Source organism: Paecilomyces variotii (assembly GCF_004022145.1).
Source record: "Paecilomyces variotii strain CBS 101075 chromosome Unknown C8Q69scaffold_6, whole genome shotgun sequence".
In the NCBI taxonomy this organism is placed as follows: Eukaryota; Fungi; Ascomycota; class Eurotiomycetes; order Eurotiales; family Thermoascaceae; genus Paecilomyces; species Paecilomyces variotii.
Window position 1 is genome coordinate 951607 of NW_021167145.1, and position 23285 is coordinate 974891.

General features: G+C 47.2%; 5 protein-coding genes and 2 non-coding genes across 7 annotated transcripts; 3 read left to right on the forward strand and 4 right to left on the reverse strand.

The window, feature by feature from the left end:
- Positions 1–674: 674 nt before the first annotated feature.
- On the forward strand, positions 675–746 carry C8Q69DRAFT_t77. The gene has a single exon. It is a non-coding gene; the product is annotated as a tRNA-Cys (tRNA).
- A 569-nt stretch (positions 747–1315) lies between these two features.
- C8Q69DRAFT_445074 (ferritin-like domain-containing protein) lies at positions 1316–2922 on the reverse strand (the record flags this gene model as incomplete). The annotated part of the gene is made up of 4 exons (XM_028629040.1): positions 1316–1802; positions 1859–1985; positions 2041–2520; positions 2574–2922. The coding sequence occupies 4 exons, from the start codon at positions 2920–2922 to the stop codon at positions 1316–1318; spliced, it is 1443 nt and encodes a 480-aa protein (XP_028484773.1).
- A 534-nt stretch (positions 2923–3456) lies between these two features.
- On the forward strand, positions 3457–4974 carry C8Q69DRAFT_282831 (hypothetical protein). The gene is made up of 2 exons (XM_028626928.1): positions 3457–4033; positions 4100–4974. The coding sequence occupies exons 1-2, from the start codon at positions 3805–3807 to the stop codon at positions 4645–4647; spliced, it is 777 nt and encodes a 258-aa protein (XP_028484774.1). The 5' UTR covers positions 3457–3804; the 3' UTR covers positions 4648–4974.
- Positions 4975–11079: 6105 nt separating this feature from the next.
- Positions 11080–12810, forward strand: C8Q69DRAFT_528256 (hypothetical protein). The gene is made up of 2 exons (XM_028633670.1): positions 11080–11103; positions 11159–12810. The coding sequence occupies exon 2, from the start codon at positions 11512–11514 to the stop codon at positions 12418–12420; it is 909 nt and encodes a 302-aa protein (XP_028484775.1). The 5' UTR covers positions 11080–11103; positions 11159–11511; the 3' UTR covers positions 12421–12810.
- A 3280-nt stretch (positions 12811–16090) lies between these two features.
- C8Q69DRAFT_498925 (flavin-dependent oxidoreductase) lies at positions 16091–17233 on the reverse strand (the record flags this gene model as incomplete). The annotated part of the gene is made up of 3 exons (XM_028632308.1): positions 16091–16711; positions 16827–17149; positions 17203–17233. The coding sequence occupies 3 exons, from the start codon at positions 17231–17233 to the stop codon at positions 16286–16288; spliced, it is 780 nt and encodes a 259-aa protein (XP_028484776.1). The 3' UTR covers positions 16091–16285.
- Positions 17234–18814: 1581 nt separating this feature from the next.
- C8Q69DRAFT_t81 lies at positions 18815–18911 on the reverse strand. Its single transcript has one exon. It is a non-coding gene; the product is annotated as a tRNA-Val (tRNA).
- A 1320-nt stretch (positions 18912–20231) lies between these two features.
- C8Q69DRAFT_445078 (hypothetical protein) lies at positions 20232–23139 on the reverse strand (the record flags this gene model as incomplete). Its single annotated transcript, XM_028629041.1, has 5 exons — positions 20232–20519; positions 20572–20949; positions 21011–21544; positions 21815–22246; positions 22297–23139. The coding sequence occupies 5 exons, from the start codon at positions 23137–23139 to the stop codon at positions 20232–20234; spliced, it is 2475 nt and encodes an 824-aa protein (XP_028484777.1).
- Positions 23140–23285: the final 146 nt, after the last annotated feature.

The following is a 23285-nucleotide window of genomic DNA, read 5'->3' on the forward strand; positions in this document are numbered from 1 at the left end:
GTTGGTTTACCTTCTAATTGCCCCAGTCTCAGATTCCTCCGATACACAGCAGGATATTTCCTATTACCACTCGGCATGAAGATTTTTATATATGCCTGAACTTAATACGAGACCTTCGCCTTTTCTTTCTGATCCTTTGAGGTTTTTCGGAGACCCCCTTCCCCTAGGCTGCTCCGCCGGGGATTCTCCCACACCCGAGCTCCAAATATAGTCTGACATAGAACGAACAAATCAATCATCCTTCACCAGTCGACATGCCGAGGAACCTGTCGGCATGACAAATCCACGACTTATCCGGGAAATGCCGGTTCTGAGGTGGCGGTTCCGACTGTCTTGTTCATCTACTAACTACCTACTTTCCGACAGCTCCATGGGGAGTCGTGCTCCATCAACTTCGACGTTCAAGGGTTTTTTCCTCTTCGATGATAGAAGGGAGTCGACCGTTACTATTTATCAGCCCGCATCGGCACCTACCAAAGTATTATTATATACTACAGTTCGTCTATGGTAGTATGCCATTCACCGCCAAGACTTCACTCACTACCATAGATTCACGACCGCAGACTGGCCGAACAGAACCCCAACCCCCGGAAACCCACATTTAATACTCTTTTTCCACCCTGAAAGGAAAGGAAAATTGAATCGCTTTAGTGATCGACAATATCAACTTGCAAGGGTTGATAGCTCAGCGGTAGAGCAGGAGATTGCAGATCTCAAGGTCGGGAGTTCGATCCTCCCTCAACCCTCTTTTTTGTTGTCCTAGAAAATTTAGGGGTGGTATCTTTTTTATCGTTTCTTTTTTAGACTTCGGCTTTCTGGGCCGGCATGTGGGAAACCAACTCGGGTGCGGTTAATCATAGTGTCAGCGCCTGGACACGTATTCCAGGTAATTAGCATGGCTGTTAACTATATGCAGCAGACTTTCTTTTTGGTTGTTGTGGATTTACTAGATCTTCAGATCTGGCATCTTGAGTGTAGTAACGTTGTTGATTGTGGGTTTAGACACATCTGGTTGTTTGATGTGATGACTTTTCACCTCCGTGCATTCAATCTCGGTGATATTATATCTAGATGAAACAAGAGCATCCCATCTCATGTCAAACACCATGTACGAGACGATGAGATTCTCAGGTTTAAAACTGCCGGGGGTGGATTATACCTAGCGTTATCAACGCTTTGCTAGCTAGATATATGTATATTGCATAATTGTATAGTATGCAAGCATGATAATTGACAACCTTATATACACTAGTACATTATTATCTCCGAGTATTCTATACTTACAGACTTCCGACAGCGCGATAGTTGTGATGGGTTAGCCAGAATAGTATAGACCCAATGCTCTAACGTGCGGGTTGAGCAGCGTGAGATTATACGGTGTGACATAGAGGTCCGTATCCGTGACCGCAATGAATGCCGTGCCATTCAAGGCCGGGTCAGCGTCAAACACGTTGGCCGCAGGCTGGAAGGTAGTTCCAGAGTTAGGCCCAGTGACATTGAGCGGAGTGTAGGTGAGGTTCAGCTGGGATAGCCACGCGACAAATGCCGGTTGACCTGCCGTGGTCGAAGTGATGTAGCTATTGTTAGGTCCCACGGCCTTGCCAGGGTCATCCCACTCCAAGAAGACCTCGCGGCCGGGGAAACTCAGTGGCTGGTTTCTAACTCGCGAGATAGCAGGGCCGCAGTCGTAACCAGTGACATTGACGTGGACGCAAGATTGGTCTTCGGCGATGTTCGATTTGCTCGGGTCACCAGTACGGTTACCGACGACTTCGAAGTCTGCGGTGTTGTTGGGAGAGATTCTGGATGCGTGATAAGCAGGCGAACAGATGCGATCGTATGTGCATTATATACGTACCTATTCGCATTTGGCTGGTTGACAACGTGGAGACTGGGGAAATTTTGCCATACCAGACGAGTGTTGTTCTCCGGACAAGAGCTGATGTACTGAGAAAGCAGAGTCCAATGCCAGGATTGAGGGATGCCTTCGATTACCAGTCAGTCCGTGGCACAAGAATGTAATCACCATATAAATCTCACCTGGGGCAAACCAGATTGGCATAGGGTGGAGACCTAGCCACTGGCGGAACACAGACTGTTGACGGGCCTCGATTGCCTCAGCTTGCACCAGGAGCGTCGCAACCTCCTTCGAGTCAAGATGGCTCAGGAAACCCCAGTTCCCAGACTCACCCCAGCGAGTGAGCCGGACATTAAAGTCGATATATTCGCGGACCGTCTTGAAAGGGTAGTTGTACGTGCATTGCTTAGGCGCAGACTCGCCCAACATGTCCGCCAGTAGTGATGCATGGCCTGCTTCCTGTAGAGCCATGTACTGGAGCAGGGCGCGATCCTCAGCTGTAAGACCAGCTTCGATGAAGTCCTGCTCGCTGAAGACTTGCGCACCATAATGGAAGAGGTCCAGTTCGATGAACTCTTGGTGGATGCCTAGAGCGATTGACTGATAGTCATAGTCGCTCTGGACCATGTATACCGGGAGAGTCCCGTTGGTCCCAACGCCACCTGTTTTAGGTCAGTATGTATTACACCGGAGAAAACTCATGGGGTCTTCTTACCCGCTGGCATGTACGGCATGGGCTGCGGTTGAGTTAGTTTGCCATTGGGATTATAGTATGTTGCCCACGGGTTTGGCTGAGACGGGATGGTTGCACTGATAGTGGCCGGTCCCTGCTCTGCCCCAGTCGTCGTGGGAGTCCCTGAATAAGGGCCATGGGTTGTGATGACTGTCGTAGCGCTGGTAACTAAGGGAGCACCAGCACCAGACGCCGTTCCGTTAGGGGCCTGCGTCTCAATGGCTGGTATCTGGGTCACGGATGGAAGGGACAACGTTTCTGCACCACCAGATGCTGGCGCACCAGCTGCCACAGAGGCAATTGCCAGAAACAGGTACCGGTAACCAACCATTCTGGCTGAAAACTCGCTTTCGGATCCGAGCCGCAAAGTGGACACTGGAAAAGGTTCAGTTGTCAGGAGTCGGTGTTCGTGAGGATGTTCTTATATCAAAAATCTCTGCAACATACGAAGAAGAGCACTCGGTAGAATCCTATTATGAAAGGCACAATGACGTCCATAATTGGGATCCTACGTAACAATCGCAACCAGACAATGTACTAAGTAGGCCTTGGATAGTCGCCGTCTCCAGTGTCGGAATCGAAGTATTTGCGAATATTTACGTAGGACAAGGACGCACAAAGAATCGGCATTGGACTTGACGAGATCTAGCCAGGTCTAGATGACCAAGGCCATCCTGAGATGGGATTTTGTATAGCTTCCATGTAATTAGAACGGCCACCTGATAATCGTACACAAGGGAAGATCAAGAGATCTGACGTAATGAGATAAGATCTTCGCTGTATAAAAGCTTGGTTCGTTTATTGCCAATCTAGATGCTCATTGCTTCGGATACGACAGCCGGCATTGAGCTAAGGTGCTGTTCCTTTCCCCGGGGTTGCGACGTCGTCTGTATGGACGGAGATATTAACCGCTGGCCCTTGATCTTTGCTTGAGGCGACGGTTGCGGTTAGCTATCGACATCCTTGCGGCAACTTCCAAGCAGGAAACTCAAGCAGGAAACTAGGTAGGTACTGGTAGTGCTAACATGTTCCAAGTTTCGGTCGAGAATTGCTGTAGACTACCTAGGTAGATACCAAAAATCCAAGGTTGAAGCGGAAGCTCCTCCCAGGGCTTAGTCAGGCGGGACTCCGCGCCAAGTCTCCCCTCCGCCTTGCGTTACTCTTGGCTTCATTATTCTAGGTTGGAGAATCACCGAAAATCAGTTGCGCAAAGATGGCGCCTATTCGACGCTATCTCAGAATCAGCAAGTACTCAGTTCTCGAGTGCCGCATCTATCTGGAGAACCCAGCAGACACAAGGTGGCTGCTGGACTCGCGTGAACCGGTGCTCCCTCGAATCTTTACTGCCATCAAACCACATGTTCTACCGAAGCTGCGCGAAGAGAATGAGAGAGCTCTGGGAAAGAAGAAGAAAAAGCCCGTCAAGGATGTTATTGTCGAAGGTATGACGGCCAATTGTGTATAGAGATCCGCGCTTACGAATTTCTGGCCGCGTGCCAGCTTCACAGACGACTTCGAGGTCGCAATCTTCCTTCGCCAATCTGGGACACGTCATTCACTTCTCACACGACAGAAGACGTTTGCAGAACCTAAGAAGATAGAAAGCAACTCTAATAAGCTAACGGGGACGGAGGATTCTCCTATCAAAGTCAGGGACGAGTCTGACGCAGCCCGTCACGTTATAGCGGACAGCGACGGTGAACCGGAACTGGATTTGCATGATATCCCGGAGGCTTCTCAGGCAGAAGAAGAAAACCGCAGTAAACGGCGTCGAACATTGACAGTCTCTGACGACCCGTCCGATGTACAACAGCCTGCAGTAAAGAGGAAAAGGAGACAGGATGACGATGATGCCGGTTCCGAAGACGAGAAGAAGCTGGGCATGATAACGACGTACGAAGGCTTCAACATCTGGGGCTGGGTATTGTGTCTTCTGGTCACACGTAAGGGGGAGAGAGCCAGGACCAACAATCTTGCACCTGAAACGACCGGGCAGCTGCTGCTGGAGGAATGGATATCTTCGCAGGCGCCAGGCGGTGTTGATGACGAAGATTGAGCAGCACTGCCACTCTGCAATGTGTGCCGAGTAAAAGGAGACCCGAGCTTGCGACAGTCGAGATTTGTTCCGGACGGTGATCTGACAGTTCTGACTGGCGACGGTAGATGTTACCGAGACAAAAGCAGCCAAGGTTCTCAAGCAGGATCTGCTAGACGTACAGTGGCTCTCTCAGATGAATGTCTGATCACCAATCATAAAACGCCTTTGTCTCCTGAGCGACTAGGGGTGGAAGCTCATCTCAGCAGCGGCGGCTCTGGTATCGAACGTTTGCTTTTCGATGCCAGCATCCTGAGACACGCGAGGCATAAACCTGTTGTACGCAATAATGACTCTACCGTCTGTCCCGTCTGCATGGATTTGCCAAGGGCACGGAACCTACCATGTCTTCCAGAGGTTTACGAAGACGAATGACAGCGCATCTCACTCGCTTGCTGTTTCATCCATAATAAGAAGCTTGCAGTCCCGTTAAAGAAACAGGGTTAATAGCATGCTTGGGGCTAACCTTCATCAATTCCGTTCGACAGTCCCAGAACTCCGGTTTCCCGCGCAAGAATCGTTAGACTGGGGATCCTAGCGAACCTTTGTTTTTCTCGCCACCATGATCGCCATGTACCTGCAGCCTGCAGGACGGCGGAAGGCTGGGGACGGAATATGCCCACGTGGCGATCAGGAATTTTCAACTTCATGAATCATGCTGAAGACCTTGATTGGCCGGTATACACGGGCCAAAGCGTCCATTTTTCCGTCAAAGATGCGCGATGCAACTTTCGCGGCAGCAAGTGTCCCACGGCACAGCAAAAGAGCTTCCCTGATCCACCAATTATTCCATTCGATCCTTTGTGATCTGTCCAGTCTCCTAGTATCCCGGACCCGTCAGTGATAAAATGATGATAGATAAGAGAAATTTCAAAGAAGATACAGTAATGGCGGAGAGAGCAACATCCCGCGACCTAAGGTCTGTCCTACCTCGGGGTTTGTCTCTATCCTGCCGCTGATTTCTGCGGTACCCGAATCGATCCACTGTTGTTACACATGTCTTGACCTTGCAACCGGGGATGCCCTTGGGATGTTTCAGAACTAAGAGCTCCGCTCGGTCAATGAACGGGCTTCTAGAAGACGATATGGAAAGCCTTTGAGCCTTCTTAGCGGAGAAGTATGATATTTCTGGCAAGCGGCTCGGAGATCCCACGGCAGACGAGGCCGCTAGAGAAAAACTTCCATTGTTCCCGAAGCCTGCCTTTTCTGGCAAGTTGACCGGCGATCTCGGCCGTCCTCAGTACTACTAAATAATACCATACTCTAAAGACGGGAAAGGAGCTAAGAGTATGGAGACACCACAACGATGGTAACTAGCGGGAAACAGGACGAATAATTTTTTATGAGATGCTTGTCACACACCGCCGGTCCAGGGTCTTCGAGCTGCGAACATGGTTTGCACACTCTTTGCTGGTAAAACGTGATGAAATAAGTTACGGATCAGCCATTATGAACACCCCTTGTTAGAGCATGTTTCAAAGATTGTCTACCAACGGAATAAGCGGCTGGTAAGCAGGGATGTGACTCGGATCCAGAGTAACACTGCCAGGATTGTTGTCGCCTAGATGATTTACGCGCCGGCTCGATGTCATCAACCTCGGGATATTTTCATAGTGGAGACTACACTGCACTTTACACATCTGCCGACTCTGGCCGTCTCCAGCCTTACGCGGTGAAAGAGAGAGCTCTAACGAAAAGCTTGATAATGATAATTAGCCCAAGCCGTGATTAGTAGTCAACTCATGCGGTGAGGCCTTGTCGACTGACCGCCAAAATCTCATCGTTTGTCATAGACGGACTAGGAAAATCTGTTGTGTTTCGATAGCTACGATCATGGAGCGCTAGCCGCCGATAGCACGCCAAAAATTTTGCAGGTCTGAACCATGGCGTCACGGTGGCTCCTGCTCGGAGATCCTAAGACACGAAAAAATATCTGTGAATACGAAATGGAATTCCTGCAGCAGTCTGTTGCAGATTGACCTGTTGATCAGAAGGGACGGTGGCCTCGTTCCCGGACCTGTATCATATTCTGCAGTCATAGTCATAGTTGAACATGGTATTACGGGGGACAAGCCCCTGTTGCACCTGGCTTTGTCACCTTTGTCTGATTCCCAGTCTTGTTTTTGTTGGAGATTATTATTATCCACTGCGATGGGACTGCTCCGGGCACCCACACTCTTGTGTCTGAGCCACTTTCTGGGGGCTTCTACAAGCGAGGTGTCGCTAACGGTTAAACGGTGTGGCACAGGCTCCATTTTGATTCTGTTAATTGATCGGCCTACGGAAGCCTCTGTGGGGACATTAATCTCAACAATTCCCGTGCCATGTGCTCGGATCATCCCATGGTTCTTGCAAGGCGCTGAGCAGAAGGTAGGAAAACTATCCAGGTTGGGGATCTAATTAGAAAACGTTTGGGGTTCATTCTACTCCGTACAGCAGTTTTCTTTGGAGGCTTAAACGGTGTAGCCTCGGCTTGTCTATTCCCTGCTGCCATAGGTAATCCAGTGGCAAGAATCGGGAAGACGACAAGAAGCCCCCTGTCTGTGACATTATGACCGGCGCGCGGGTCAAGGCTCAGGAGACAACTATCGACAGCTGTATCATGACTCGTCAATCGAAGCATTATTATTCTGCACAGCGGCTCTCTATGCATCGGCGCTACGAATAATAGCCAGATGATAACCCTGCCGCAGAGGCCCGATGAGCATAATTAATCGTCTAATGAGGCTGACTGTCCTTGATAACTAAATCTGTCTAGTTGGTAAATTAGCTGGAGTGATTGGACAGGGGCCAGGGAGTGAACTGACAGAGCAACTAACGTTGTTGACTTGATCCAGCCCCAAGCAAAGCAGTGGCCTTGTTCGTCCTACTCGACTCCACGACTTGCTTCGCTGGCGATGATCGTGTTCTCGAAAACCTCTAGGGGTCCGAAAATCACCACGCACAAAACCGGCTAGATCGGGTGAGCTTTGTACCTACCTAGTCTACTCCAGACTTGTGCTTCGTTCAGAAAAGCCACGATCGACGATCGATGCAGGGGCTTGCTGTTCTCAGAATACCAGCAAGTAATATTCATTGGCCTTTGTATGTCCGAGAATGAACCCTGTCCGCATGTGCAGGTCCCCCTATCTGGGATGATTATTGATTATCATTATTACTATTATTATTATTTTATATTTTTTTGGCCTCCAGAAGAGCTCATAGATAGGAAGGTAACTCGGACAAATTGCAATTTCTGACAAAGCATTGGCTAGGAAGCTAAGCAGACTGAAAACAGAATAGCCGATGAGGCCGTCAGAGAAGTGACTGAACCGTTCGTTATCCCGACCCACCCCCTGGGGAAAAGCGATGATTTTACTCCGGCGTATTATTCTTCTAACCTCTTGGCCATGACCCTAACTATCTGACCCCTGAAATCTGAAGAGGCTACCAGGCTGAAACCTGACCGGCCCAGTCCGAATTGATCCCGGCTCTCGGGATTGAGCCAGCATGGAAAGTTTTGGTCTCTCAGCCGCCCCCCGGTTTGATTAGGTTTTGGCGTTTTACTCTAGATACACTGGCAGGTCGTTGTCGTCACAACTTTCCCCTGGCACCGGAGAAGACCGATCAGGGCCAGATTTCCATTGATTTTGTGTGTCGGGGGCTGTTTGTGTCTGTGTGTGTGTGTGGCATGGTCCAGAAGTCGATTACGGCTATTCTTCCATGGGTTGAGGGCTAGTCGATGGTATTCCATGCCGGTCATCGAGGGCGTTCCCCCAGCGAGGTCATGCGTTGCGGACTGTGTATCTATTCTAGCCATTCTAGGATGCGCTGGAGCCGCGGCGTCCGTGTCCGTTCTTTCAGGGTTCTTCCTTTTCGATCTAGTCGGACGGTGCGGTGAAGTGAATCAACTGCTGGCCCAGCGGGTCGCCTTCTAGATTTTTCGTTTGGCCTTGCCGTCAAGGAGAGAGACCAAATGGGGAATAAGGCAGCTAATCACAATTTGGAGATATCCGGCGCTTCTACTCCTTCAACTACGTCACGAGCACTGGCTGGGATCCGCCGTCGCCTGGGCTGTCGTTCACGCCGTTCCCCTTGGGTGGAGCATAGCGCCATTCTCATGGAGGACAAGGATGTACACGGGTGGTAGCTTGGATTTCCTGGCCAGCTCCAACGGTGGGAAGGGGTTCGGACCATAAATATCCTTTCAGCCTCTTGCTCGCAGTGACTTTTCGATTTTCTCAAACACGAGTTTATTATTATTACTCTACAAAGCTGAAGAAGACCAACTCGCTTCTCCCGAACCAGCACTCATCATCCAAGCTCTATATATCTTAATACCTACAATCATCTACCCATCCATCAACCTATACCTCTTCCGTTGAGAGGAAGCATACAGAGAGCTCTTTTTGAATCCAACCAGATTCCGCATCACACAACAACAACAACCATGCCTTCAGTCGGAAACTCCAACTCTCAGTTCCCTCCCTGCCCGGGACCCCCTCCCAAGGGACCTCTCCCGCCTCTCCCCAAGTGAAGGGTCAATGTCCTTTGACGAATTCTACGAACCGTGCCCCATGGAAGCATACATACGAATTGTGGATAACGGTATCGACTCGATCTTAGCAGGCTAAGTATCGTACGTCGATATCGAAGTGAGCTCTACTTCGAGCATGGATATACGACGCCATTTTCCATCATCAATTTTCGCAATGCTGCTATACATCTTATAATCCATATCGTCGCTCATCCTGGGAATAAACGACACTCTTCTCGTTCACATCAGGCTCCACCTTTGCGCAGATTCTTGGGGAGATAGCCGGTGCCCTCATGGGGGAGGGCATCCGGCATCAGACTTTCAGATGGGCCTCAGTAGGGACGCCATTCGAACATGCAACACCTGTGGCTGTCCTCAACCTCGGTTGGGCTGAAATGCCTTGATCGCGCGCTTTCGACTCGCTTGGCCGTTTTGGAATCCCAAGTCCTTCAAATGGTGTTTCACGTCTCCGACACAATCCAGCAAAATGACTATTATTGCATCATCGGAAGGCTCTATCACGCGCCAATGCAGGACCGCTGCGATAGTATAGCTCCATGACCACAGACGAAGCACCCAGTGCATCTCTCGTCATCAATCAGTTGAGTCAGTCATGCGGAACTCAGCCGGCAGAGCGCGTCAACGCGACAAGCCACGCCATTGGACAGAAAAATCACCGCTACTGTTGGAGATCAAGATACTCCCGAGGGCGAGTCGACGATGGGCATTATTATCGTCAATGCACTATCGCGACCCCTCCTCCAGGAACCACGGCCCTTTCCCGCCTGACAATAATCATTGCTGTGGTTCAGGATTCCATTTCCGACCGTTCTTGCTCCCCCTCATCTGGTGTCTGAGCGCGATCGTGAGCCTGAAACCCCCACTTTTTTTTGGATACAATTTTTTTATAATCATTTCCTTGATCTCATGTTCATCATCATCGTCATACCACATATGCATCATCCGGCGTTGTATCTAGGGCATTGGTTATCATCTACACTACATACATCTACAACATACTATAATGTATTATTCACAAGACCTTTACTTCGGTTTTCAATAACCTCGCTCATCCTTGAATTGTATACCTAGTAACTCCACGTAGATATCCGTAATATTCGATGAAAGGTAAATCATCATCACAGTCCCCAATACAAATTGAAGCAGAAAAACATCCGGATCCCAACCAAATAACCTCTTGACCTTGACCCCGCTAACCCCGCCCCGCAAAGGTGCATCGCATCGCCATGTCATGCAGACCATGTCGGGCTGAGCCGCTTAGTGTATTTAATTATCAACTAGATTCCTAGAGAGACTCCGAGCGAGAGAGAGACTCAGAGAGAGCTGTGCGCACCCGCTCTACCTCCCCGGACCTAACCACAACCACCATCCATCACCGCCCGGGTTTTGGTCAAAAATCGACGATTCGCACTCGATTGGACAGGACAGATAGACGGTCTAGTAGACTATTTCCATACTAAGTTCCAAAACAGCTCGCGGCACTGACACTAATGATCTGACCGTTCAACGCACTATTGGATAGGCTTAACCTGGTTTCAGATAGATTATTATTATTTTCTCCCAAGCGAGAGAGAAAGAGAAAGAAATTCATGCGAGGCGGTGAGGGGAGTAAGCAAGTAGTAAGTAAGTATAACTAACTACCTAAGTTAGTTACAAGATAAGATAACTATTATTAGTTAGATGGGATGGTATCATTATTGAGCTATATTAATCAATGATTAATACCCCGTGCTCACCCCTCCATCTCGGGTTGGCTAATTTGATAGGTTGGATAAGGGTGCTAGTTAACTAGAGGTGGTGATGATAAGCCCTTGCTTGCTTGCTTGCTTGCTTGCTTAGGCTCCAGATACTTAGTTATGGAGTAGTTAGTGAATGACCAAGTGAGTGAGTGCCTTTAATCCATCGAGTATCTACGTGGGCTCATCATGCTTTAAGTACTGGGCTTTGATACCATGGTGATGTATTAGGTATAGCGGGCTCGCTTAGCAGAGGTCATTCATAGGTATATATTGCATAGTTATGCTGAGTACTTAGAGTCTTAGTTAATGTCGGAGTCTGCCTACAGGCAGACCTCCTGTCGGGTTTCTCCCACGCCTTTCTAGCTCCAGAGATAAATAGGCTGAACGAGTTGCTAGAGAATCCAAGCTCAGCGAGCTTCGCTCCAGAGTCAATATATTCTATTTGTTTATAACTTTTTATCATATATACTTAACTAAACAGATAATAGAATAGTACAAGTCCCTCAAGACGCGTGGGAAAATTTGCCACAGATACATGTTGCTGTCCTTATGGAAGTTGGCAGCGAATATAAGAGGCAGGAAGATATATCAAGCCGGAACTCGCCAGATGAACTTTACGATCCGAGCTATGGCACCCTGTCTGGTTACAATTTTGAGACGAAGCAGATGTTCACTCGATACCTGAAGCAGTCCTACCAGAGATTCGAGAACGATTCTGGACCACAGTATGTCATGGTGCGAGGAGTCGACAAGGAGGTCCTCGCTTGGATGGATAATCGTCGGCGCACGCTTCCTCCCATGCGGGTTTTCTACGATGAGATTTTTAAAAATCTCATCGTCAAATTGGTTTCCAGTTATCATGAGATCCTGCATCAAAATTTGATGAACGCTATTACCGCAGAACTTCAAAACATGGGCATCACCATGCAGTATTACGCTGTTCAAGGTGCTGGTCGCGTTCGCGGCCAGAACTCACGAGAGAAGGAACCAGACAACTCCTTCCGGCCTATCAACACGCGTCCCAAGTTCAGTGACCTTCCAACCTTCGTTATTGAGGTTGGAGTTAGCAAAACTCTTAACAACCCCCGGAACGACGCATTCTTTTGGCTAACTCAGACCAACGACCGTGTTAAGATCGTCCTACTTATTCATAGTTCTAGAGACCACAGTATCGCCACCAGGCCTCTAGTCATCACTATGGAGGTATGGCAAACCATCAACAATCCACGACCGCATCGAGCAAACTCTGCAGCTCGACCCAGAATACCTGTTAGAACGCAGACTGTGACGATTACGAGGCAAGGCAATGGACCGCCAGTTACAACTGGCGCACCGCTTCTACTTCCAGTCAATGTTCTCTTCGAGTCCGTCCCTCCTTTTGTCACTCAGAGCGACGTCTCGCTTCCTGCTGTGGTGCTTGAAATGTATGCAAATATTATTTTCAACTCCCTGCCATAGCTTGTCGACGGTTCAGTTTGCCCTACCGGTCTTTGAGATACGTTTCGAACCCTTTCAGGATTCCGATCTTCTTTCCTCCTCAATCTGGGAACATATGTCCGTTTGTCCAAAGAATAGTCGGGGATTCAGGACATCTTTCGGCTGGAATGCCAGCCTGCTCGTGGCTGTGAGCGCCACATTTGCCGTTGTGGGCTTAATATTCCTGCTGGTATGGATAGGGAAGAAAATAGTGTAGATCTGGAGGTTATGTGTAATAATGGCTTTACATTTATTAGTGTCTCTCGGTCTCTCGTTCTTTGTGGACGAATGGCTTTTATCACAGAAAACACTACATGTCACTTTCCATATCTACCTACTTACGCAAAACAATACTGTCTTTAGACTAGACCGAATAGGAATAAGATATGGACTGTCCATGATTAGGTGACTTTCTACGATATTTAGGCCGCCTGCATTAAGTAGTAGATAATTAGCAAAGGACTCTTTGTCTTTTTCATCACTTAAGTTTTCTTTATTAGTCTCGAACTTACCAACAGTAAATAGAGGATCAATTTGAACCTGTTCAGAAATGTAAGTCCTTCGATGTATTGCGGGGTAAGAATAAACTTGATTTACCTGAATGGCGAAGGCAGGCTTCAGAGTCGGGAGTCTGCAAATAAGGTATCAATTATATCGATTGGTCCGAAATAGAAAAAGAGATACGATGCTTCTTTTGTATTGCTTTTTGTTTCTTACATATCGTCCACAGGTAGCTTTATGCATGATCCCATGGATTTATCAAGTTCCTTCGCATTGAATATGCTGGACTGGATTTATAAATTTCGTTAAGAAGACTCGTGGTTCTACGTATCCAAACCAAGCATCAGAAAGATTCAAGAACTTCTCGATGGGATCAGAATCTGGCCGAAACCCGTCTAACTAGTTGATACCTGATGCTGGAGGCTATACTGAAGAAAGTAACAGAAATGGTTAACTGCCATCCAACCATCTCATACCATAACCGGAGGTATAATCCGGGAGGAAACGAATGATTGGTGATGATTTCTCCTTGCATAGGGAGTCGAAAGTCTACCGAGTGGAGTAGTAAGGTATGTACTGTACATACATACTTCCTCAGCTTGTTTTCATGTCTTCTTGGTTGAACTTCATCCGTAAACTTGATTCTCTCATGGCGAAGTGGGGCACGGGATTGCACTTATTATAGAATAGAATTCAACATCAAGTTTTCGTGACAGGGGGAAAAAAAAGCGCTTCTGTGTGGTAAGCTAGATAGATAGTTAACCAGAACGGGGTAAGAGATAGATAGATAGGTAAGGAGTTTTCCCTTGAAAAGTCCGCAAATAATGAACTTCAGCTTCAGGGATCGGTTATTGCAATTACCGAAGAGAAAGCAGGTATTATTATCCCCTCGCTTGGTCTTTCCTTGGTCTGCCGCATGGCTGACGAGTACACGTAACGAAGTTGATAGTCAACTCTTGTTCCTGGGCGTTTAGCTTGAACAAAACCAAGTCGAGGATGTGACTGGTCTCTTTTTCTCTTTTTGCCGGACATGTTGGAAGCCCGCCCACGTGCGCTGCGGCGCGCATTCATCCGACGATCGACATGGAGGGATCACGATGATGATGATGATGATTGTTTTTCCATTTAAGTTATTATTACATTGTCCTATCACCTTCTGATCGAAGCCACACCTTTTCTTGTTCTATATTATTATATCCATACGGTTCCGGAACCAGGCTGGGTTTGAGTTTCTGACTCATATCCCATCACATCCGATCACACTGTTGCTTGATAACGAGATGGCGCAAGAAAGAACCCAAGCGCTATAATCTCTAGTCCTTTGAGAGGTTAGCGCAAAGTCTCTTATCTGTGAGGTATATGGTACTCGGCACTGGACGTACAGTACAATAATACTGGACAGGAAGAACAGAAGCGGGAGAGCATAATGCGGAGTATCTAGTCTATACGCATCGATGCGATCGCCTCGCCTCCATCGACTTAATCAACGAGTCGTCAGCTTGCAGCTCTCCCACAATTTACGCACTCGATAAGGTGATCGTCTCAGGGCCCGCAAGAGACTGCGGAGTGTCCCTCTGCGCACGCGTCCGCAGGGGTCCGTATGAATTTCCGCTCCACACTTAACTAACTAGCTGCTTTAACTAACTGTGAAAGTATCATGTGCATCTGGCCGCTCTTCAGAGCTTCAGGTAGTGAGCAGTGATCTCGAATCCTTTCTTCGGATGTTCATCCTTACTACCTAATACTTTTTCTCACAAGATCACCGAGGGAATGTCCCTTTTCCATTCATAGAGAAACAAGCGTTGACAAAAGTGGTTACATTATCCAACAATAACGACCAGTCAAGAAAGAATAGCAAAAAAGGCACAGCACCCGACAATCCAGAAGGATTTGCCTCCGTCTCGCATGGCAAAGTAAATCGCTAACCTTATCTTCCCGCACCTTGGGCAAGAAAGCGAAAAGAAAAGATCGATGACGTTTGTGGACAGTTGCTCTCCTCCCCGCTGTATCTTCCAAGAGGTTAACTAGTTGTCTGTGCGCTAGTGTTTCAGAACGACGATAGTCAATGATACATCAGCATGTGATCAGTTATTCTCTGGTTATCTTCTATTCATTGAGTTTCTGAGCGGAGACAGACAAGACTAAGATCTTCCTTAATGACTAGGAAAGGGTTTGCAGATAAGGACCGAAGGAAATCGCTTATATCGGTTACATAAATATGGATTTTCTGACGCATCATCATCAGTAATCAACTAAAGCACGGTATACCCTGAGTAGATCTTAGTTCACTCACCTAACAAGAGAGTAGATAACTAGTTAAGTTAACTAGTTAGTTAAGTACCGAGTAAGTAATCACCTAGCTAGGCAATGCGGGAGCTAAGTTTGACCTACATGGAATGACCTACATGGAACGGTATCGTCTGTCGATCACCACATGCCTTTTCATTTCCACTTATCAGTACGTATCGTATCGAGTGGGTAATGATAAACCCGATAACCCCAAGGAGGTAAGCAGTGCAAAAAGATAGTGAGGCTATCTAGTCTAGACTAGAGTAATTCATGCCGATATACTCCGTACGGTTTAGTAGTCATTTGATTCGGAAAGGTAATAGACCGAAACAGGAAAATCTCACGCGATCTTCAGCAGGAGTAGAGTAGTCTATAGGTAGTTTCTGAATGGAGTAATTGCATTACCTTTTTCGAGCATTGGAATGGTAGTAGCCCTAATCTATCCCCTATTCGAATTTCGCGTATGCTTTGCCCTATGCGCGACAAGACAACATCTCTAGTTGGTCAGGGGGATGTTAATTAATGTGGGCTCTTTTTGTTCCTTACTCGTAGGGCTCAATTAATCAATTGAAGGCTACGTGTAGATAGTATTGGTTTAAACGTTTCTTATCCGAGATATGTTGGTTGCCATGATAGAGAAGACTCGGACGCTCCTGTTAAGTTAGAATACGATCTCTATTGCCATGTCCCAGGAATTACCCCCTCTTCATTGAACAATATGTATCTCAGCATATAGAACATAGCGCTTTCTTACTTCGATTTTAAATGTCCATAATAATACTTACGAATTTCCTTTTCCGATGTTACTAATGGGTGCTGGTTGAAACATCGCAATAAAATGAATTCATCAAACCTACGCAGCATCCGTATAGAGCGAAGGTGTCTACTGCTCTTAAAGTATAGAATTTCAATTGCAGAAGACTGTATACGCCGTATATGAATCCGTACCTCTTATTCGAGAATCCTTTATATTCTCTCTTATCCAAACAGAAAAGTTCAAGTAATTCATACTCAGACCACCTGACTGTTGTTTTTCTTCTCCCTTCCTTTGAGCTCCTCACGCACTAGTTAAAGGAAGAATGTAGCGTCCATAGTCAATGGCATCATTGAGGTTGTCATAGCCTCGAATAGAGATGAGTTCCGCTTCCAGATCCACGTAATCTAGAATGGAATCGGCCAGAATGTGCGGCGATCCAACCAAGGCTGTTGACGCACCGCGCGCATTCGTCGCTGTAACAGTTGGATACCATAATGCGCGATCCTGGACTTCTCCCCGAGCCGCGATCTCGAGCAGACGCTGAGATCCCACATTCTGCGGCGGTGGTGCATCGGCAGGAACCTTGCCCTGTCCATTTGCGCGATGCGTCTTCAAAGCGTCGAGAATACGATGTGCTTTGGCCCAGGCCAGTTCGTCCGTTTCTGCAACTATGCCGGAACGTGACCCAGATCCGGGGCCGGTCAGTTCGACCAGCTTTCTGTGCCGCTGCGTAAATGCGATCGATCTGTTCCTTCGTCTCTTTCAACGGCTCGCCCCAAAGTCCGAATATATCTGCCAAAACAGCACCGAGGCGATATGCGTTCTCTGAGGATCCACCCACAGATACTGGGATCGTGCCGTTGACAGGACGCACGCGGTTGCTGAACTGTTTGAATTGGTAGTATTTGCCGTCCCAGTCGAACGGGTCTGCGGACTCCCATGCGCGACGTAAGATTCGGATATACTCTTCAAGCCGGGCATATCGCTGCTCCTTCGTTAGGAAATCTCCCTCTTTAGCCTGTTCCGCATCACTACCACCAGCGATGAAGTGCACGACAACACGACCGGAACTGAGCTGGTCTAGAGTCGCGAGAGCCTTTGCAGCAACGGTGGGGTACAACGTATTTGGACGCAACGCAATAATAACCTTGATCTTCTTCGTCACTGCTGCAATGGTAGCACCGATAGTGAAGGGGTCGTATGACGACGAATCATACGGGACCAGCGTGTAGTTGAACCCATAGTCATCGAGAGTGCGGGCGTAGCGGACTAGGAAGTCCGGATCGACCGAGGCGTTTGGTATCGGCTTCAGCTCTGTCGAGGCATTGGGAAATGTCAAGCTGATGAATTCTGTCGGTATGGTTGCGGAGGTGTCTTGAATTATGTCGGCGCTCACAACTTATTTGGAGGCGAGCTGCAAACGGCTTATACGACTCTGCTGAAAGAGAGGTAGGATAAGCAATATGAAGCCACCTAAAGCCACCAATATAGATTTAAAGGAGACACGCTGGAATAAGTAATTGCTTATAATCAGTAGCGGAGGGAGTGCTTTAGCCAATGGGGAATTAAGATAAAGTCTATGGGCATAAATAGCTAATAGATTCTAGTATCTTTTAGTTTTCTAAGCAATTCAATATTCATTCCTGTATTATAGTTATATTGACGGAAGTCGACTAGACGACTAGACCAAAAAGGAGAACTCCTCAGAGGTCTGGTCCTAGCTGGATCTAACATATATTTTTTCTAAGTCTTTGCTTCTATAATCCTAGATCTCTATAAGTTATAAGCCCGGAGTCTTATTCGAGCTTTAGATCTTACTCTATTTAATGATGTGATGGTTAGCAGGTAGCTGAAAATGGCGACTTCTACGGCCATTTTACAAGTCTTGTTAACCAATATCCATCTTGGCCTCATGTGAGCGAACACCCATGGCCACGGCTCACCTCAGCATCCTCAATGTCCTAAGTATCCTCCCTACCCAGACGCCTACACTGCGGGAGGGGAGTCGTTTTTGGCTCCCCCCTTGACCATTATGTTTTCTTCAGTTCTAAGTCCCCATCATGCCAACTATGTCCTTTTCCTGCTCTCTTATCCTTCCTTCCACCGGCATCTCTTGCAACACATCTCATCCTTCCCCAAACTCTCCTCATCCACAAAAACTCTATTCTCTTTACACCCTGAACTTTTCACTCTGGATCTCTGCTTTGCTGCCAGTTCCCCATGGTTCCGCCCAATTATGGCGCCTCGTTCCCGACCAGTTAGACGACGACAGCAAGAGCGAGAGTGATGCCAGCTCTAACATTAGCGAGATCTTTTCGGACAACAGATCTGGTAGTGGATCCGATCTTGCCCTCCTGAGCTTCGCCCCCAAGTCTCAATTCTTATATCTATGTCGACTGGCCAGCGGCCAGCATTCTACCGCATGTTGCGCCCTGTATATCGCCTCCGAGTTCCGTATCACTGCTCCTATCTTCAGTGTGGGGATTCTGGGTCCTTCGTCAGATTGATATTGCAATGTATATCATGTTGTCAGGGTGACGATCAGAAGGAAGGATGTCGGGCAGTCAGAAATTATTCAGGTTGGCGATTTGCCAGATAGAAAGAAGCCTTTATGCCAGTAAGTAGATAGAGTAGGGTAGGTGACGGAGTCAAAATTGAACGGATCGCTGAGCTCTAAGATAGTAGAGTAGGTCGAATTAATCATGGTGTATATATCTAGATGCCAAACCAATTATATCTTTTAAATTAAAGCAGTTACATAGTTGTCTCTAGAAATTTTACTATTGGAAAAACTATCAATAAAGGAAAGGAAAAGAAAAGAAAAGAAAATCCCAGGTCTGGGATTCGAACGCCAGAGCTGCGGCCCCCGAAGGGCTCAGGTTTCCCTGAGTGTCAATCGCGATGTTAACCATTACACCAACCTGGGGATTGTTGATCTACTCAAGGGGGATCTCTTTTTTTCCCTGTCCTTCCAGTGATGGAAACGCACAGTTGTTCGACTTCAGCTGATTAATTATGTGACCTATCAGTCGCACGCTAGGAGGATTAGTTTTCTGTCCTTTTTTTCGGTCCCCTTTTTCTTCTCTCTCTTCTATACCAGTGTCAGCAGTAAGGTAGATATAAAATTTATACTGCATTAGTACTAGTAGGAGCGAGGGGATAAAGCTTTATTTATATGCATGCCACTATCCTTAGTGCTGTAAGGGTTTGACCTATAAGCTATCTAGGTTCCGTTGGTATTCCCACATCGTCAAAGCCGGCGGGCGCCGCCTGCGGGTAACTATTTCAACTACATGTACCTACCTAATCTTAACTCTTAAAATAATAGCAGCCGGTAGCGCAAAAGGCTACAGTTTCTGATCCAAAGGCTACGCGCAACTGGTATCCTATACCTCACGACCGCTTACATTCAGCCAGCGGATAATTAAGATGAAGTCTATGGGCAATAAATAGCTGATAGATTCCGGTATCCTTTAGTTCTCTAAGCAATCCAATATTCATTCCCGTGTCATATGTTTTTTTCTAAGTCTTTGCTTCCGTGATCCTAGATCTCTACAAATTACTTGTCTGGTGGGATCTTGATGGGCGATCATTGAGGACTTCTATTGCTGTCTTTTATTAAACGGACCCCGCATCATGCGGGGCGAATGCTGCGAACTGTCCTTGATGTAGAATACTCTAAGACCAGAGTAACATGCTATCGGCTGAGAACCGGAGAGTTGTCTTTTGTTATTGACTGATGATGACGCGAACAGCCGGGAGATGAAGCCTTCAATCTTGCAGCACTGCGCCATCTATATAAGCAGGACTTACCAATCAGTTGACTGTCTGGAATTAAAGAAGTGAGAAGAGTTCAAGGAAATTCAGGCTCTATATTTAATGTGTAATATGGCAGTTGTGCGTATAGGTCATATTAGATCTGCCTCCAGAAGGAGTAGCGAGTAGTCTGGGATTGTTTGAAGAAGCCTACATACAGTAACAGAGACATGAAGGGGCATGATCGAAGTAGTGGTATTTCCATGTTTATCTGATCGATATAATTCGGGCGGAAGAGGGCCCATTGATATCCGTCGGATACTTCCAAACTTTTGTTTCTACTTCTAGGTAAGAAACTAGAATGGGTAGTCTACTACTTAAGAGACTTCCTATCTAATTACACTAAAAGTAACGAGGGCTTTTAACGAGTATATCTTTAATGTCTATTAGAAGGGTTACACATGCTATTCCTTCTAGCAGTGGCCTTAGCTCATCCACTACTGTCTTCACTCTTCTCCAATAAAATAACCCCAAGGCCTAGCTTGCCAGGACTCATATCGAAGCCCCACAGCCCGACCATTTCGCAGTATGGGATACTGGTCGGTCCTCTATGGTCCCAAGAGCTGTGGACCTTATCGATGATGCATGTTCTCAGCCAATGAGTAGAAAAGTCCACACGGTCGTGACGAACAGACTCATATTCTGGTATCTCAATCGGTTTTCCTGCGAATGATTGAGACTTTCTAGCCTGCCCGGGCCCCACACGATCACTGTGAAGCTGCAAAAGATAAGTATGTACCGGAGAGAGTACGGTTGGCTTGGTTGCTTACAACGATGTCCAAGGTACCATGGTAATCTGAAAGCACCTCCAGGATCACAAGCCTCTCACCATCCTCAAAATATGCTTCACTACAAGGCCTACCATCCGTGCAGCCAATGGTACTAGTATAGCCGGTCTGGTAGCTGAATTTCAAACCAGTGAGATATTCATTTCCTCGATCACGGATCCGATAGGCTGAAATGGCAATGACCTGGTCGAATCGTCCATCAGAATTTATCTGCCAGAAAGCTTTCTCTGGCACGGTCCATCGCAATTGCCTCATGCAAGAACGTGCGTCCCAAAGAATAATCCGCTCTGACTCAGTTACTGGCGATGATAGAACGCGAGGGTGGTCGAAGCCGGCATTAAATATCCAACAGAAAGAAACCTAGATGATCAGAACCAGCATCTCGGCGACGGTGTCGAGAAATTAACAGATATTCACCTACCAGCTTCTCAAATTGGTTCCCTGGAAATCTCAGTACCGTGAAATCACCGGCGGAGAGAAATTCTGACACATGTACGTCCTTCGACTGCATATGAGACGTTCTAACAACTATTCGGACCACCCGACCAAGATGCTGGAAGAGCCAAGACGAGTTGTCTTTAGTTAACCATATGGAGACTTCCGTAATCTTTTCGTTCGGCTCGATATCCATACAGTCTATGTCAGAAATCCACTGCCCCACAATCTCCGAAGGCCGAGAGTCGAAATAGTCCAGCCACAGTCCAGATACTTCGTCTGCTCGTCGAGTACGTGACGGAGAACCGCAGGAGAACCGGATACGCCTGGCACCCTCCAGGGAAGCAGCTGTAGAGGCAGTGCATCCTGTTTCAGCCATGACATAGGAGCCTACTGAATAACATAGTTTGTCATTGAGAGGATCGTTGTAAGCTCTGTTTTGACCATAGGTACTCTGAATAGGCTGACCGTTCGTATAGCTGCATTGTAAACCAAAGGTCTGAAAGACACTGTTACTGGCCTAGAGTCCGAATTGTGAGTAAATCATAAACTCTGATTGAGGGACACTTTACAGACCCCAAGCGTAGTTGCAAATCCGGTTATAACCTGGCCATAGGGTGCTGTAAGCACATCCGTACCGTACGATATCTCGTCCAACGTTGATACATATTGGCGGTTGTAAGGGCTAAAAGTAACACTCCTCCCAAAGTTGGTGTAAAGCTAGTCACAATTCATGGATCCATGTTAGCTTCGGTTGTAGTTTCTGGTAAGCGGGATGGGGCCGACGGACACTAAGAGACCAGATTCCTAAAGAGGTTGTAGCTCGCTCATATAGCACTTCTACAATCCTCTCGCCACCTGATCCATCGATAATGAAAGAGACCTCGGTTGCGCCTTGTTTTCCATACATTGCAGGATCTTTCCCGTTGAAATAGAACATCAATCCAACCAATGGTGCTGCATTGTCTTGCATATGTGCAACTATTCGTATTAGTTTCTGCAGGTGTTCCCCATACTCGCCTCCGAAGTCCATATTCAAAATGGGATTGTAGGTCTGGTATTCGAGGATCTCGGGCACCTGGATGATGGGTTTTGGTTTGGGATAGCTCGGTGTCCAGAGTGGCAGTTGAATAAGCTGCTTTCGAGTGAAATTCTTTGGGGATTTCGATTCGCGAGGAGCATCAAAGCCATCAACTATTGCAACTGAAATCATCTTAAAGGCCTTTAAGAATAAGTTAGACCGAGATCATACAGAGAAGCGGCGTTTCTTACGTCAAAACTGACAACAAGGTTGAAAACGGCCAATTCTCTCTGCACGCAGATTGTTCCGAATGCAAAATTCGATTCTCTGCCCTCGACGTCTCCTAACCATTCCGAAGAGGATACACCAGAATCACTTGATGAGATAGTCCTTATCGCAGAGATACCATTCTGGCGCGTTACAAGCTCCACTCCAATAAAATGCTCGTTCGGTGGGATCCACAGGAAGGTCTCTGTACTGGTGTCAACATAGCCCAGAGAATGACTAGCATATCCGGTATTATTGCAATCCTTAGTGAGTAGTCGAAGAGCTGATATAAACATTTGCGAGTTGAAGATAACGGTAGAGACACCAATTGCACGTATATATTGATTTCCCAAGGGATCAGGAAGGCTCCTGATGAAGATTTCCCTGCTTCCAACCTGCAGATAGTCACAGTTACCAGATCTTAGCTCAGTTGTGATTATTCTACCTTGTGTGGGCGTTTGCAGACTTATCTCCTGGCGGCTGCTCATGGAAAGATTGTCCCAAGAAATAGGGAAACCTTGTAACTGGACAACGGGTGAGTATAGATCAAACAAGGAAATATTCCAGTTGATAATTTGCCATATCCTCTTGCGATTACGCAGGCGTGGAGATCCTTGCGGAAGTTGCATTTCATGCTTCACAGAGAAGTATAGAGATCTCCAATCCACAGGACTGTGCGCTTGAGTGGGTCGAACAAAACCCATCTCGAAGTCAAGCGAAAAGCGGCTTCTCCAGAAGAACTGTGGCAGTAGATTAGGATGTGACCCGCTGGCGATAGACCTGGAGGATAAGCGAAAGTGTTGAATATCGCGGGATGGAAGCCACATTATGATGCTATTGGTATATTAGGGCATTTTATGGTTTTGGAAAGAGTCCCCAAGCAATCATTGATACCGTCCGCAGAGTCAAACATCGAAGGCTTGACTATGAATGGGGAACTCCAAGGCTCCATGGAGGGTCTCTGGAAACTCAA